Source organism: Mustela lutreola, chromosome 1 (genome assembly GCF_030435805.1).
Source record: "Mustela lutreola isolate mMusLut2 chromosome 1, mMusLut2.pri, whole genome shotgun sequence".
NCBI lineage: Eukaryota > Metazoa > Chordata > Mammalia > Carnivora > Mustelidae > Mustela > Mustela lutreola.
Window position 1 is genome coordinate 64020341 of NC_081290.1, and position 13213 is coordinate 64033553.

The 13213-nt window shown below is 54.1% G+C and overlaps 1 protein-coding gene across 2 annotated transcripts in view; it reads right to left on the bottom strand.

Moving 5' to 3' along the window:
* The window catches only part of JAKMIP1 (janus kinase and microtubule interacting protein 1), a 127920-nt gene that overhangs the window by 9926 nt on the left and 104781 nt on the right, over positions 1 to 13213 (bottom strand). For both annotated transcript variants that reach the window (XM_059165624.1, XM_059165614.1), the window contains 5 exons: positions 12704 to 12757; positions 12008 to 12073; positions 6133 to 6201; positions 4503 to 4580; positions 1267 to 1470 (listed from right to left, as the gene is read on the bottom strand). In XM_059165624.1, the coding sequence (XP_059021607.1) occupies positions 1267 to 1470; positions 4503 to 4580; positions 6133 to 6201; positions 12008 to 12073; positions 12704 to 12757 (471 nt within the window). The remainder of the gene's footprint in view (positions 1 to 1266; positions 1471 to 4502; positions 4581 to 6132; positions 6202 to 12007; positions 12074 to 12703; positions 12758 to 13213) is intronic.

Consider the following 13213-nt stretch of genomic DNA (forward strand, 5'->3'; position numbering starts at 1 on the left):
TCACCTGCTGGGCTGCACCCCAGGCCTCACTCATCGCTTGCGCACGTCAGACCTTCCCAATCGAAGGACTGACGCCTTTCCCTTCCCCTCCCTCCATCTGCAACCTCTCCTTGCCCTTTGTCCCTCTCTGTGCCCGCCTGATCAGGAATCTCCCTACTAATGAAACCTCTCTCTCCCTAGACACAGGGTGTGAGTGTGTGTGTGTGTGTGTGTGTGTGTGTGTGCGCATGCGCACGCACATGCCTGTGCACTTCAACTGCATGCACATGGCTTCAGAGCTGGGGTGCTAGGGAGCAGACAACCCAATGATACTAGTGCAGTGGGCAGCATGGGAACAGAGGCGACAGCCAAGTCGGGGTCACAGGGGCCTCCTGCGTGTCCTCTCAGTCAAACCAAGTCCTGTATGAAGAGACCTCCCAGGCTGACCATTCCCCCTTCCCCTTCGCCACATCTTTCCACTTCTGGCCGGGCCCCCCCCACGCACCCTCCTCAGATCCGTGGGGACCTGTGCTGTCTTCAGATGTGCCCCTTCCTGATGGTGGCAAGCTTGCTCTGCCCTCTGTGATGTTGCCTCCCCGGCTCACTCGTGTTCCTCCTCCCTGGTGGGACTCCCTATATACTGTGTGACCTTCAGGCATGTGACTTAACCTTCCTGAGCCCTAGCGCCCTCATCAAGAGAATGGATGTCATCGTCCCCACCCCGCAGAGGGACCACCATCAAAGGTCCCCACCAGTGAGCCCCCAGAAAATGTTGGAGTAGACGCTGGGGCCTCTTTGTCCCTGTTATCTCCCTGCAGTCCTTGCAGCCAGGCTCTCCCTGGGGTCGGCAGCATGTGACCTTCACACAGGACTCCAAACCTTGGAAGACATTTAGGGTTTCGGAGTCCAGTCCTCAAATTAAGCATCATCACAAAATACAGCCGGAAAAAAAAAAAAAAAGTGCACACCGTTCAGCCACGCCTCCTGGTTTTAAAAAGAACCTGACCTTCAAATAGAGTACACCTGCCGGAGGGAGAGCCCCGGGAAACGACAGGCTGGGGTTTGCATGAGGACCCAGCAGGGGGCGCCCTCCCCTTGCAATGTGTATCCGAACACTGCTCCCTGTCGCTGACAACGCACGCCGAGAATTCCTGCCTTGCTTCCCGAGGAGATTCGCTAGGTGGCCAGCGGGCCATCAGCCATGCCTGAAACACCAGGTTCCCGTCCGAGGGGCCAGAGGCTGGGAAGAGGGCAAGAGGCACCTGGTGCCAGCCACCTGCCCCTCACCTGCTGGGCCTGCTGCAGCAGCTCCATGCGCTCCCGCAGGACCTGGCTGTCGGACTCGCGGCTCTGTCTCAGGATCTGCCGGCGCACCTTCTCCACGGCGGCCTGCAGGTCCTCCCGCTGGCCCTCGCTCAGCGCCTCGCTGGCCCTCCGCCCCGGCTCCTGCTGCAGCGCGTTGTACAGCGTGGCCTCCAGCTCCTGGATTTTCTGAGTGGCCCAAATCACACAGACAGTGGAAGATCACAGACGAGGGACAGTAGGGGCCGGGGCATTGCAGCCGAGGGAGGCAGCGTGGGCGGTCTCAGGCGGGGAGGGGAGCGTGCTGGGTTGGGGGGGCTTCAGAGAGCATCCAGCCCGACAGGCAGGCGGGGGTGGGAAGGGGAGAGCCAGGGAGCCCCTTTCAGCCCGGTGCACAGCTTTTTGAGAACCTTAGTCTATTCAATCAAGAATAGCCCTCCTCCTTCCAGGAGAGGACAAGGGCTGTAAGAAGAAATAACCACAACTGCTCCTTAAAATGTGTGATTCAGAGAGAGGCTTGGTTCGACCAGTTTCCATTTTGTTCTTGGCACCCCATGTACTCCCCCCAAACTCCCCTTTTCTCCTGGGTGTGGGGGGGGGATGTCTCAAATTGCACACATGTGGTTTTCAGCCAACTAGTTTGGAATGCGATTTTAACCTAAAGCAAAGAGTGACAATGCTCTAACCGGGCCTGCCCTGCTACAAACACGAGACACCTTGTGTTAGCAAAACAGATGAGATTAGTGGCCAGTTGGAGGCTCCTTGTGAAAGGCAAGAGTTTTAATCATTAGAGGAAGTTATTTCTTTTCCACTTGACCCCCGAGACACTTAAATATAGTTACCTCTAACTACCTATATAGTTGAATATAGTTATCTAGGGACAAAAGAGAGGATTATCTCCTTTTCTGCTTCCCCAAATCCCCACCCACATTGTCCTCGAAAGCAAACCCCATCCTGGGCCAGGCTGACCACTGCTCTGGTCACCGTCACTGCAAATTCTTGGTCTCCACCCTCCCCAGCCTGTCCCACCTGCAACTACCCCAACACAGGGCTTCCAGCCAAGGGATCTAAGGAACTGCTCCTTGTCTTCCCAACACCGACTAGACCAATCTTCAGTCTGGATGGAAATGGCCAAGAAGAGGGAAGACGTGGCTGGAAGCAGCGGTGTGGAGGGGACATTTTCCATGGACAAGCCTCTGCAGGCATCTGGTCCCCGCTCTCCCAGCTGCTCCCGTCAGTGTCCAGTGTTAGTGTGATTGTGCTCACTCCGGGGGGAGTGGGGGTGGGGGGGCGAAGGGGGTGGGGAATGCAGGACCCATCAGGCCAGAGCCAATCTTAACCACCAGGTGTCCCCCATGGGAAACCTGAAGGCAAAGTCTGTCCACAGGCACGGCCCAGGGCCCTCACGTGGGCTCCACATGGAACCAGAGCTTGCCTGTGCCTGTGTCTGCAGGCTCACCCCCTCCCCATGCAGCAGCTGTGCTTCTAGGGGACCACAAGTCACCAGCCTCCAGCTGGGACCCCACCACCTAATTCCAGCAGCTCCACTGTGGACCTGCCACATCTCACCCAGTGCAATGACAAAGGAACACAGGCCCATATGTGGTGCCTGCTGCCCTCCCTCCTTCCCAGGCACGAGGCTCCCTCCTGGAGCTTGTTACTTCCCTCATGTTCAAGTCTATCCAGTGTGACATCAGAAGGCAACCCCATTGTGAACCTGAACCCCCCAAGGCTTTGGAACAGTCTTTGGGAAAGAATGTAATTCCTATGGGGTTGCAGGATCGGCTCATCCAGGGGCCTCCTCTGCAGGACCAGGACTCAGAGGGACTCAGAAGCCTTCCTGCAGACAGTACTTAGACAGCAAAGGGTGGACACCGAGCTTTTCTAAAATGTGATGAAAATCACCAGTCCTGCCAGAGATCCCTTGAAAAGTCAACCTGTGATTCTGTGAATTTGCCAAAATGTTTGCTTATGTTCCTCTCCGAGCCCAGGCCCACCCTTCAACCTTCAACACATTAAGGACCCAAGAAGCCCTAAGAGTTTTCTAGACTTGTTCCTTTGGCTTCAGTGTCCATAAATCTCCTGAAATCAGAGCTTTCTGGGAAACGCTAGGGAGCCAGTGTCCTGTGATGTGGGAAACGCATTCTTGAAAGGACCAGGGAGAGGGGAGGCAGAGTCAAGGCAAAACCAGCAAGGGAATGGTTGAGTGTGAGCTTCTCTCCCAGAGAGGGAGGAGATATTTCTATTTTAAATTGCCCTCCACACCGTGATAACATTGTATGCCCAGAAATAAGTGCTAGGAGGGAAAATTGCCCCATCCCCAGTGAGGCTCAATCCCATATGGCACCTACGACCTCTCCGGCCCCCCATTCTCTCCATTCAGGCCTCAGAGCCCAGACACCAAGGGCCAAGGGTCTCAGGGAGGTGTGCCAGCCCCTCCTACCCTGGCTACTGTCACTCCATCCTCCTGGCCATGCTCATGGAAATGAGGTCCTGAAAGTCATTTTCCAGTTGTGGACCATGCATTTCTTAAGTACACACTATTTCATAAGATGATCTTAACTGCAAATGACCAGGGCAAATACTCGCTCAAGACTTTGGGTATCACACTGCTGCTTCTTGCAAGAAGGGACACTGAACTCTCCATTCTCTATGCCGTGAGGTTCCCTGGTGGGTCCGTATCATCTCCCCATCTCACTTGCTGCCAGAAGAGGCCTCAAAACCATAGGACACGTGAACCTGGATGGGATCGCATTTTAAGCTAACCACCAGGAAGCCTGGGACAAATTCTGTGACTCAAACGCAACAGGGCGACAAGTAATTTTGTTTTGCTGATCCCCGCCTGCTGCTCTCCTGGCTTTTCCTCTGTGTTCCTCGGTGACTGCCCCTTGTTCCTGTTCACAGGAAAACTGGCTTTGGGGTTTTACATATAAGTAAGTATTCAAGTAGAACGAACACATAAGAAAGACAGCTGCTTCATACTCATTTCAAATGATTCCTAGAATTGAAAGCACACCTGAAGAAACCACCCAGCTAAGTGGCTATTTTGGATAAAAGGGACAGTGCCGCTGTACAGTCATTCCCGTCAGAACACAGGGCATTTTGACAGCGCCCATGTGGCCCTGGTGTGGCCCCTAAACATGGTGTCAGTCCCAAAGGAAAACACAGCTTCTGAGGGCGAGTCTAACAAGCCAAAGCGACCAACCCACTTCCGGTCCTACCAGGTACGCCTGGTCGAGGGCTTCCTTCCTGTAGTCCAGTTCCTCCTCTAGGTAGCCCTTCTGCCTGCTGAATAGGTCCTGAAAAACAGGAGGCCCCCCACGACTGAGATCAGCACAAGAACCCACCCTGGTGAGGCTCTTCAGAGGCCCCTTACTCACCACTGCTAGAGAGCGACCCTCCCTGCAAGCTGGGGACCCACCAGGGGCTCAGATGAAAAGGGAGGTGATGGTCTGCCCTGCTCGCCCCTCTGCATGAATCTGCAGGAGCCTCACAGGCCCAGGAGCCATGATTCAGCCTGTCCTGCCTCCTCCTGGCTTCCCATCCCTATGGGGTTCTGAAAGCACCAAAGCCATTCTCCCCCAACCCAGTGCCCATGCAGGAATCCTTCTCAGTTCTTCTCATGTCCTCGTGGCCCATGAAGCCATCCCAACGGTTCTCAGATGTGGCTCGTCACCCCCCCCCCATGACAGCATTTCCCATCTCTTGACTAGTTTCACTGCCCTCTGCCTCCTCTCCGTGCCTGAGTCACTCTTTTAGTCCCTGCAAGCACGGTCTCTCCAGAATGCAAATCTCTACTACTGACTGGAAGGTTCCAAGGTCAGAGCTCCTCTCCTGCAGGCGCTTGACTTCACAGATGAAGAAACAGGACCAGAGAAGCCCAGTGCCTTGGCCTAGATGTGTCCTGGTGGCCGAGGACAGACTAGACTCCAAGCCAGGGCCCTCTCACACCACACGAGCTCCTAGGCTGTAAGCGATTCCTTCTACCTTTGGGTTCTACCTCTCACTCCTACTTGCAAAACTTGAATTGGTCTTTGAAGGTTCAAGACCCATTTCGTCTGGGCAGCCCTCTTGAACCTCCCTAAGGCTGGACACAACGGACCCTTATATGCCATTGTCCCCTGGTGAATAACCACCACCACCACCTCTCACCAGGGACCCCACCAAGCACTGTGCAACACTGGCTGTGCGTCTCACGTCTCTCATCCCTACAGCCCAGCGAGGTGGACCTTGGAATCCCTCACTTAGCCATGAGGAAATGAAGACCAGTGCATCTTTCCCAAACTCTCAGGGGCGTTAGGGAGGCCAGCAAAGATGGGAGGCCCCGCTGCGTGTCTTCAGAGCCACTGGGCCAAGGACCTCAGCATCGCCCACATGCGGCTTCTAATGTCCCCAGGCTGCCTCATGGCTCTTGGCTCATAAGCACACATCCCCACAGGCTTGCGAGCTAGCTCCTCAAGGCAGGGACCCCACATGTTCCTCACTGAACTGCTAATTCCTCACTGGACTGCTAATCCTGGCATGGCACCTGGGATAACGGAGGCTCTGAAAATAGGTATTAAGTGAACTACTGAGTGAGTGAAAGAGTAAGCCAATGGATGACAATTACCGGACACAGCCATTAGGGCAAAGGCAAAATTTAGAAATGCACACAAATCAGTGTCCACCAAAATACATGCGAGGGGCGCTTATACGCCACCCCATCCCAACGCTTGCATGCCCTCTCTCTCTCTCAAATAAATAAAATCTTAAAAAAAAAAAAAAAAAAAAAAAAAAGAATACATGGAGGCCTTCCCAGAAAGGAAGCTGTAGGCACCATTTCCACCCTCCTGCCTCCCACAGTACTTTTACCTTTTCCCTCTCCAGGTCCAGCATCTTCTGGGTCAGGGCTGCCTCAGTTCCCTCTATTTGCTTCAGCCACTGGAAAACAGCAGGGACAGAGGGTCATCAAATGAGAACCCGTGCCAGCTAGGGGCCTTCCGCCAAAAACAAGTGTGCAGGGGGCCTCCTCCTCAATGAGGCTCCTGGCCTCCGCGGCTCGTCCCAGGGCAACCCTCAAAACAGAATTTAATTGTCTGTACAAATGTTCAGCTTTGACAGATGTTGGCTCAGGGACCGACTAGGTCACGGATATCTGTGCGTGTGTGTGTGTGTGTGTGTGCGCGTGCACGCGCGCGTTTGTGCCTGGGCCTAGGTAAGTGTTTCTGATCAAGCCTGCATGTCCAGGAAGGACTTGGCGTTTGAGCTGCGGGGTCCTGACTTGATGCACAGTGGGCCCCTGTGTGCAGCTGGGGGCTCTGCGTCTGGGTGGCTGAGTGTTACTGAGGTCTCCTGCTGAGTGCTGTGAGGGTGGCTTCATGCTGGGGACCTCCTCCAGACTTTCATGCCCATAATGTGGCAGATACAGCCGCACACGTTTTATAGGTGAAGACATGGATACCTAGTTAAGTCTCCTGTCCAAGGTCACACAGGTGGGCAATGGGGATCTCTAACCCAGCCTGCAAAACCTCACCCCTGCAGCAGCACCCCTGAGTGGTTAGGTGCTGAGTTCCAGGGCAAGAGGGTGCTAAAGTGGGCTGGTGAGCACCTGCTGAGGGCAGGTTACAGGGACAGTCTGTCTCTTCTTGGGTCTGGGCTGGTGGTGAATGGGAGGTGGGCCGCTGTTTCTCAGGATGGAGGTATGCATGTGTGTCTTTATAGGAACCCAACTAAGAGATGGGCTGGTGGGGAGACCTGCAGGGCATTCAGTGTGGGTGTCTGAGGGCAGGGGCTGTCCATATTTGACACTGTGTATGAATGTGTGCATTCAACACAATAGAGAGCCTCCTTGCCTCCAGCCTAGGGACCACGCCCCTTTCCTGGCTTCCTAGCCTTGCTCAGTGGCCATAGCCACGCAAAGCTCAGCTGGTTCCTGGCTTTCCTTCTCCTCTCCCACCGAGGCTCCCCTTCCTCTTGGAGCCCTGCCCTTGGCTTCCACCCCTTGCCCCCCACCCCCACTCAGGGGATTCTTCCAGGGGATTCTGTGCCCCCTCTGTTCTTGCAGTATCCCCCTGCAGCCGAGGCCGCCCCACCACATCTCCCTCTGAGGCCTCCCTAGCCTCCCTGGTCCTTCTGCTCAGGACAAGCCCCATTTCCCCCAAACCAGGAAGCGGGAAGCTGCCTTGATTTCTCCTTCCCCTCCCCTGTCTATACATTGGTTCCACCTCCTCCTGTTTCCAACACCCACCCACCTGCCGCACACTACAGCCACTACCCCTCCAGGCTCCTGTCTGGACCCAAAGCCCTTTCTCCTTTCAAGCCCATACATCCTCTCAAAAACCCACTTCTGTTTAAAGCCCTCAGGGACATCCCATCACTCCTGACAAAGGCTGGCCCCCAAGCCCAGCCTGCTCTCCCTGCCTGGAACATCACCACCTCTTCCACTCCTGACCTCTGCCTCAGGTCTTCACTGAGCTAACACCAACTCAGCCTTCTGGCCAAATTAGCTGTCGCCTCCTCCAGGAAGCCTGCCCCGCTTCCTAAGTCCATGGGGTCAGGTGCCCTCCTGGATTCCTACATCATCCTATGAATGGCTCTCACGGCACTCACCTGATAGATTGCTGTTGTCTGTTTCCCTCCCACAGAAGCCCAAAGGCAGGGACCATATTGGATGTGTTCTGATATACCTCCTTACCCATCACAGGCCCAGGGTAAAGCATGTGCCCAACAAACATGGTTGAACGAGTACAGATGTGAGAGCATGGAGGTCTGGGAGGGGGAGTGCTGGCTCCATGGAGGGAACAAGACTAGACGAAGCTGTGATCACACAGGCTTCCCCCAACATCAGAGTGAGCTTAGGCCCCAGAGTAGACCCCCAGAGTGGACCCCCAGAGCCAGTGGCAGAAGCCAAAATTAGAGTATTTCGTTAGACGTTATTGAAAGGATGTGTGATGTCTCAAAAAAAAAGCATATTTTTGGTTGGAAATGAAAAACATTTCATTTTTAATATCCTAATGCGGGCAGTCCCAAAATGAATCAAATTTAAATGGAAAAAAAATCAAAATCCAGTTTTGAATCATTACAACAAGCTGCTCTTAGAATAGGTTTTATAGAATATGGTGTCCAGTTTCTTCTTACTGTTAAAAAAAATTTGACATGTATATTACACATAGAAAGAAAAAACTTGAAAAGTACTTCTCAGCAACTGAAGGAGGAAAATGAGAGCAGAAAACACCGGCCACAAGCATCCTGGGTGTGAGAGGTCAGGAATCTCCCACTGAACAGAATCCATCAGATAGCCACTAGGCCACACTTGGGAAAGAGAATACCTAAATACAGCTGGATCTGTACCACCCCCCAGAAAGAAGGGGCATGGGGACACCTGTCCTCCCCAAACCTGCAGGGGAGAAGTGAATCAGTCTACAGAGGTTTGGGCAGGAGGACATTCCGTAGGAAGCCAGGTCTCTGCCTATAGGTACAGGCCCCCTGAGCCTGAGCTGGGGGGCAGGCAGGAGCCCTCTCTCCTCTAAGACCCAACTCTCCATTCAAGAGGGTCCCAAGACCTTGACCCCAGGCCAACTATTGGAAAGTTTGACTGCGGCCGCAGGCCTAAGCTGAATCCGCTAAGGTACTGTTACTAGTGAGAAAATGAAATTAAAAAAAAAAAAACAAAATAACTTTCATCTGTCTGATTGGTTTTGACTGTTTCTCAATTGGTTTTGAACTTAAAGGAGCTTCATAAAGAAGAGGTGTGACTTGGGGCTCCTGAGTGGCTCAGTCGGTTAGGCATTGGACTCCTGATTTTGGCTCAGGTCCTAATCTTGAGGTTGTGGGATGGAGTCCCACGCCGGGCTCTATGCTGGGGGTGGAGCCCGCTTGGGATTCTCTCTCTCCCTCCCCCTCTGTCCTTCCCGTCCCCTCTCTCTCCCTCTCTAAAAATAAATAAATTAAATTAAAAAAAAAAAAAGAAAAAGAAGAGGTATGACTCTGATCACCTATAAACCTTCTGACATCCTACGTTCAAGCTTCTCTGCTGGGCAGGTGCTACTTGCAGAGGGCATGGGGTGGGGACAAGACATGGCACCTGACCTTAGACTCTGCTAACCTTCAAGAAGGGGCAGGGCTTCCCCAGTCGAGGAAAGGAGCAAGACAACCCCCTAGAGCAAGATGCCCTGGCAAGGTCATGCAGGAACACCACATGACAGTCCTCAATAGACTTGTACCTCACTTACATGCTTCTACAAAAGCAGCACTGTGCCTCTAAAGAGAAAACAGAAGTTGCCCTCAGCTTTGTCAGATGCTGACACTGAGTGGCAGTTTCTAAGACCACATGCATTGGGGTGCCAGCTCGTGAAATCCAGGGCGACCAACTCATGTGTGCTTGCTCAGCACTTTCCCTGTTCCAGCACTGACATCCCCACGTCCCAGGAACCCCTCAGTCCCAGGCTAACTGGGCAGTCTGTCTCCCCAGGAACCTGTCAGGGCTCTCAGCTGGTCCCGCAGACCCACCTTTCCTTCTGGGGCCACTCCCAACACCAACACCCCCTCTAGGGGGCACAGATAGCAACTCCCAAATGTATGGGATCTTTAGCCACAGATCTGTGGCAGGGCTAGGGTCTCCAAGACCCAATCTGAGTCCAGTCCCAAGGACCATCCCAGATAGGGAGGTAGGCTTCTCACCTGTACCCCGTTGGCTAGTGAAAGGTATGGGGGCACAGGGTCAAAGCAGAGGGTTGCTACAAGCCAGGCAGGGGTCTGAAGGGGGAGCATCGCTAATCTGTCATGGTTGCTGAGAGGAAAAGGCACCCTACAGATCTGAGGTGGACGGCCTAAGGCTGCAGATCTGGACCCCCACGATTTGCCAGGCTGTGGGGAGGAGTATGTCAGGGAGAAGGGAGCAGCTTGAAAGGGGTTATTCTCAGCAAGGCTGTGAACTCCCTACAAGGTGTGGCCTTCCAAGAGACTCTGCGGGTTGGAGAGAGGGAGCACCTAGGCCTCCTGCCCAGCCCCCTCCATAACCAGCCACCCAAGTCATGGAGGTTTCCTGCTTTTGGTTCACAGTCAACCATCACTGGCCAAACCCCTTTGCCCTAAGTGCTCAGTAGCAATGTTTCTGTTTTAAAATGCCATGTCCTAGAGTCCCAATACCAACCCTACCAGGTTTGCAGGTTCCTGGTTCCATGGCTCAGAGTGACCCAGAGGCTGATCTGCAGAAACCCCAGGTGGTGGTGGTGGTGGCAGAGGGGGGTGTCCACCCAGGAGGGGTCTCCCAGGGGATGAGGAAGGAACTACGTAGCCTGACCTCACCAATCCTCCAGGAAGCACTTGCCATGAAAACGAGTCTTGAATGTTTACTAGACACTTTATGTAACAGTGCACAGAGCTCTGCTTAGGACGTTAGGATACACTGGTGGGAGGGATGTTTACTGAGTGAATACGGTGTGCCTAACCCTGTATGGTCACCTGCAACTAAGGGGCCCAACAGCCAGCTAGGCATGAGTCAGCATCACCCCCTGCCCACCTGGGGACATAGGCTCAGCCAGGTGAAGGGACTTGGGAAGTGACTTGCCTCCTGTGTGACCTCAGGCAAGGCTTTGCCTAAATCTGTTACCAATACTTCATGCCCTTCACATGGCTAGGGAGGAAGGACAAGAGCCCAGGGCAGAAAACTTTTTCTATTTTCAATGCCCCTCCAAAAATTCTGGGAAGAATCTTGATTAAGATCACTAAGACCTCTTTGTCATTAAAACGGTATTTTTAAGTTAAAGCTCTCTGGATGGGACTGCATAAAAGTTACGTGTACCTTAAATATCCTAAACACATGTAAAAGGTAAACCAGGAACGTATTTTTAACAAATACAGCAAAAGCACATGGAGAAGTCAGTAAGAAACAGGGTACTTATGACAAACATGTATTGAATAACTGATGAAAGAATGAATGAAAGAATAACAAACCCAGTGGAACAACAGAAATGTTGTTACAATTCACAAAGAAGGAAGGAAATAGATAATACACAGTAACAACCCAGAATCACCACCACTCATCAATGCAAACAGAAACACTAACATCATGAGATTTTAGCCCCTGGAACTGACAGAGTTCTCTAGCGGGGACATGCCCGTTGAACGTGGAACAAGCAATGTGGTCACACGCAGGTGGAGGGGGAATTGGGACCCCTTTTCTAGAAACCATTTTGACAACATTAAATTTCTGAAACCCCCCCGCCCCCACCAGTTAGCCCCGCGATTCCACCCCTAGAGTCTCTCCTGTGGAAGTGCTTTAAAAGATTCGTAAGAATCTGCGGGTGAAAATATTCACCACTGCATAACGATAAATGGGGGGTGGAGATAATGGAAAGGCAAAATCCAGCTGCTGAGGCATAATTCGCTTCCGCTTTAACCGCAGGGTAGAAGGCGGCGGGCTGGAAGCCTAAGAAACAGGGTTAAAAACTGGAAGTCAGGTACGAGTTTGACTAAGCTTAAAAAACCGGGATGGCAAAAACCTGATAGGAAGGCCACCCCGGTGTTGCAGATGCTTCCTCGATGGGGTTTTCCTCTGCTACTGTGCTAAGCTCTCTAGGGGAAGCGGGGTGACTTCAGGCCGGAAAGGAACAGCATGCGCGTGCACATGCAGACGCGGACGCGGGAGCGCATGCCCCAGGGCCACACGAGACAGCAGCGCGCAGGTTCTTGTGTGGCGCGGGGGAGCTCGGACACGTGCACGGACAGAAGCGCCGTGGGGCTCTACCTTTTCACACAGGGCAAGCACAGTTCCAGCTTGGATTATTGCAACCTGTTCTTCGTTTCTCAAATTCTAAAACACAAAAACGGGGGAAGGGCATTTTACACTGGACCCCACATTCCTGTGCAGACAGCGCTGACCGGCTTGGATGCCCCTCCAAGAGGGGACCATGGGGCTTGGCCACCGCTCTCTAAAGGGGCCGGCGTTCAAACGCAGCCCCATTGTGTCATCTCTGGGGCCAAGGCTTTTGGAGTTAGGGCCTGTTTGGGCCAATCTTTTAAGGGGGCAAAACCACCGCACTCTGCTTTTGGAAATCTCGAGGGATACCGCTCTCCCTCTGAGTGATCCTCTGTGCGCGCCCTCATTCCTCGCAGGAGCGAGGGATGAGCTCAATCCAGAAGCTAAGTCCGGAAGCCCCCACCCCCTTCCCCCAGTGACACCGCGACCCCCCTGTGACAGCGTGATCCGCTCCTCACAGCACGATCCCCCCGTGGCAGCGCGACCCCCCCGTGGCAGCGTGGTCCCCCAGTGGCAGCGCGGCCCGCCCACCCTCGCGGGGGCACGGCCAGACAGAAGCCTCACACTGCACATGTCAGATCTCTCCAGTTAGGAAGAACCCGAACGGAAAGGAAAGGAAAGGCACACACAGCACACCCAGGTGGAGACAAGAGCGCGCGAGCAGAAGCCGACTGGCATAGTTACCCCATTATCGCCAAGGATATCTAGCTTCTTCATAAGTTCAGAAACATTCACATCCTGGAAAAGATTTCCAACGTTCATTTTGCGGGAGCTGCCCAGCCCGTGCACCCCGGTCTCTAGCGCAGCGGCCTCGGCCTCGTCCGGGTCCCTCTCTGGGCGCGCGCCGCGGGGCCCAGCACTCCCGGCGGCTCCTTCGGGGTCCAGGGAGAGAAGGCAGGGCCTGCCACTCGTCCGCGGAGCTTTCCAGAAAGGCTGGAGGAGTGGCGAGGGTCAGCAGGACCCCAGCCTGCAACCTGGCCTCCCGCCCACTCACTCACTGCGGCAGCCCGCGGGGCTCAGCGCCGCTCTAACGCCACACACACGACACGTCACGTCACGTCACGTCACATCGCGTCACGTCCCATCCCGGGGCGGCTGCTGCCATGCAGACCTCACTCCCGGGAGGGTGCGGCTCGGAGAGCTCGCAACCCGGAGCTGGGGGGCGGCCAAGCTGGGGGACGCCCTCAAAGCTGT